At 38.8% G+C, this 3979-nt stretch overlaps 1 protein-coding gene across 1 annotated transcript; it reads left to right on the forward strand.

Moving 5' to 3' along the window:
* Positions 1–420: 420 nt before the first annotated feature.
* On the forward strand, positions 421–3656 carry LOC125674815 (frizzled-9-like). The gene has a single exon (XM_048912114.2). The coding sequence runs from the start codon at positions 706–708 to the stop codon at positions 2518–2520; it is 1815 nt and encodes a 604-aa protein (XP_048768071.2). The 5' UTR covers positions 421–705; the 3' UTR covers positions 2521–3656.
* The last annotated feature ends 323 nt before the right edge of the window (positions 3657–3979 follow it).

Raw genomic sequence — 3979 nt, forward strand, 5'->3', positions numbered from 1 at the left:
TCGAAATTTAAAGAATGAAAACTTACACATAAAGTTAAATCGATGAAACATAATGGAACAATAAAATCATGAGCTATTGTCCGTTTTAATAATATATCAAAAGAACTGCTATCGAAGCACCGTATTGACCTCACGAAAACATAAACCCATATGTTATCGGTCGGCGAATAATTTACTCATAAAATATGTCAGGAGAATGCTTAAACACTATGATTGACGTTGAAGCACTTCACTCGCGACAAGATCAAAGGCATATGTACCGCCTACCTTGACTAGCGGAAGGATAAATAAATCGTATACTTTTTAAGATAACAAATAGTGCATTGGGAAAAAAAGAGTATTCAGATTTTAACATTACTGGATACCTCATGTATATTAAATCTCTTGTACAACCTTTTATTTCAGATTAATCGGGCAGGATATTTACCGTATTTTGGACCAGATAAGTGTGAGATAAATTGTAAACACTGCGGATGGATATTTAGAAACGTGTTGTGTTGTTCCGGTCGGCTGCTCTGGTTGACATTAGATCGGTGTATCGCTCCTACAAACACAGTGCCTGTTCACTTTACATCGATGATACACTAAACAGCACAATATGTTATCTCCGTTCTATTGATCAGAACACGGAAACAGTCCTGTTTAATTTTTGCAACTGCGCCATGAAGTAGAATTGTACACTGTCGAGGAACTTATCTTGTGACAATGCACACGTGGGTGCTTCCTCTCATCCTAGCCCTCTACTGTGGACTAGTCCCGGGGGTGAGGGGACAGATCTCTCACCGTCACGCTCGATGCGAAAGAATTACTATACCAATGTGTATGGACATGAGATACAACTTAACAAGGATGCCAAATTTAATCGGACATACGAATCAGAAAGATGCGGCAATCCAGGTTCACGAATTTACACCTTTAGTACAATTTGGATGTTCGAGACTATTACGATTTTTTCTGTGTTCTCAATTCGCGCCAATGTGCACTGAAATGGGAGATGAAACGCTAATTATACCAGTGTGTCGTTCTATGTGTTTAGAAGTCAAAAGTAAGTGCGCTCCAATATTGACCAAATTCAGTTTTCAGTGGCCACCAATGCTTGACTGTTCTAAACTTCCTCAAAAGGATGACCCCAAGCCAAATAATTTATGCATGGAAGCTCCAAACATGACAGACGACCCAAAGGTTTCAGACGGTACAGGAATCTTCGACAAAGAGAAAGACCCAGCGGACTGGATAAATATCTTAACAAAAATTAAGGTGTCGAACGCGCAGATAGGGACCAAATCCAAAAAAATGGGGTCTTTAGGATCCTATGAATTGGACAAAATTCTCCCGGATGTACCCCCAGAAGCAACCTGTCCGGATAGATTTGTCCGGGTGGATACGGGTGCCGACAACTCCACGTGCGCTGCGAGATGTAACGTTGACGTCATGTTCCGTCAGGCCGATAAAAAGTTTGCTGAATACTGGACGGTCGCATGGGCATCCCTTTGTTGTTTGTCCACCGTCATAACGTTTCTTACTTTTGTGATTGACACAAGTCGCTTCAAATACCCAGAACGACCCATTATTTTCCTTTCTATGTGCTACGCTATTTACTCGTTTGCTTTCTTCATCAGGGCCATAACGGGTCCCAACGCCATTTCATGTGACAAAACCATTGATGGGACGGAGTTCATCATTCAGGAAGGATTGGACAGCACCTGGTGTATTATTGTGTTCCTTATTCTGTATTTCTTTGGAATGGCTAGTCAGCTGTGGTGGGTAATTCTCACTTTAACTTGGTTCCTTGCTGCTGGGCGGAAATGGGGGCAAGAGGCAATAGAGACCCTAAGCAGCTATTTTCACATGGCCGCGTGGGGCATCCCGTCAATAAAAACCATCGTGATTCTTACTATGAGGAGAGTCGATGGTGATGAATTAACAGGATTGTGTTACGTAGGAAATCAAGATATTAAAGCATTAACTGGATTTGTGTTAGCACCTTTAATAGTGTATCTTCTTCTAGGAACCTTATTTATTCTCTCGGGATTCGTGTCTTTATTCCGCATCAGAAATAACTTGAAACAGGACGGAACCAATATTAGAAAATTGGAAAAACTAATGGCCAAAATTGGCATTTTCTCAGTGTTGTATACGGTGCCAGCTACCTGTGTGATTGGATGTTACTTTTATGAAAGAGTGAATTATGACGTGTGGTTAACAGCATCTAAACTCCTTAATTGTGACAAGACTGAAGATGGAGGGAAGGATTGTGCCCTCGCTCAGTCCATCCCCCAGGTGGAAGTTTATATGTTAAAGATTTTTATGTCGCTTGTTGTGGGTATAACTAGTGGGATGTGGGTGTGGAGTTCTAAGACTGTCAACTCCTGGAAAACCTTCTTCTCTAACAGATTCACCCGCCGTAAATTGAATTTAGGAGGTAGTGGAAATATCGGGTATCACCCAGCACCCGTGATTGTGATGAAACCTAATCACGGACCAAAGGTCTCCTCCAAATCGTCAGGGTCCAGGGTTTAAACAATACTTTGACGGTTTGAAATTTGTAAAAAGATTTGTGTCTTTCAGGAATTGTTTGATTTTATTTTGTAGAACAAGTGTTCATGGCATTATTTTACAGACAAGCTGGATTCGTATCTTGTAGTTCCTTAACAAGGAAAGAAAAATTACTTTGAAGTTAGGCTACAGTTTATAAAACGTTTGTATGGGGACAATCCACACATAGCTCTTGTTTAATAGAGTCTTCATTATTATTGAAAAACTCGTTAACATTTTTTGCACTTTGTTGTTCAAACCTAATAGCAAGGTTTGTGTCAAAGATCTATTTCAAAGAGGGGATTCTGAATAGATAGTTTACAAGCACCTTTAATCAAGGAATCGGGTTACATTTGAAAATTACAGCTTGGAGTTCGCACAATGGAGAGGTCAGGAAGGGTTCGCGGATTTTGGGGTTCGTTCAGAAATATCGTATGTACTAGCGCCGGATCGAATTGGAAACCTGAGACGTTTTTGCTTCAGTAATAACAATGGAAAGATACCTAGACGACTTGCTATAACAGGACGCCTCTAGTTAATTGACCACTTGATGATATCATTTTAAAAATTGTCGATTGCTGATCAGCCAATTTCTAGATTGAATTTATTTTATGCATGTTCAAATGTCTTGCCAGTGGCAATAGATCGAACCCGTTTTTCTAAATATATCTGATTTATTTTTTTAATTCAGCGAAGTAAAATAAAAACAACTTTATTCCTACCGATCTCCTGAATTTTTATGTCCTGTACGACTGTTCTGACAACTTGTCAATTGTAGAATGACGTGATTTGAATTTATTAAGCAATAAAGAAGTTATAAAGGTTCATTGAACGCATGAATAAAATTCATGCCCCTTTTCACGGGGATTTGGAGGAAATATCACTTGTACTGTATTAGATTACATAGCTGTATTCTTTAATATTCGTCAAAAAAATGTTCGCGAAACCATGCATCTTTATCTCTTTTATCTCTTTTTTTTTTTCATGGTCGAAATTGAATATTATTATGCCACCTTGTCGTTACTGTTTGTACTTTTTAATTTTTGTTACAAACCTGTGTTATATAGTCATTGTTGGTATTGTAAGAAAACAATATTGTTACAATAAAGCGGAGAAAACGATGAGTGGGTCGGTTTTGTATATAGTCAAAATAGGGTAATTAGTCTTTCCCTATTCTGTGGCCAGGGGTGGTATTTTTTTTTTTTTTACTGATCGCATTCCACTTATGACCGTTCGTAACCTACAGCTACGATGCTCGTCTCTAACATTCATTAACCTGCGGGCCGCGTCACCTTGGGGATATTAAAAAGGCAATGCCTGCTTTATAATCATAGAGCACGGTTTGCAATTAAGTATAAATGGTTTAGATTACTCATATAGTATAACCATAATGGTTAAAAAAAATCGGGTTTAAAGCTATCGTTGAGCTGAATTTCATAAGATG

The sequence above is a fragment of the Ostrea edulis genome, chromosome 3, assembly GCF_947568905.1.
Source record: "Ostrea edulis chromosome 3, xbOstEdul1.1, whole genome shotgun sequence".
In the NCBI taxonomy this organism is placed as follows: domain Eukaryota; kingdom Metazoa; phylum Mollusca; class Bivalvia; order Ostreida; family Ostreidae; genus Ostrea; species Ostrea edulis.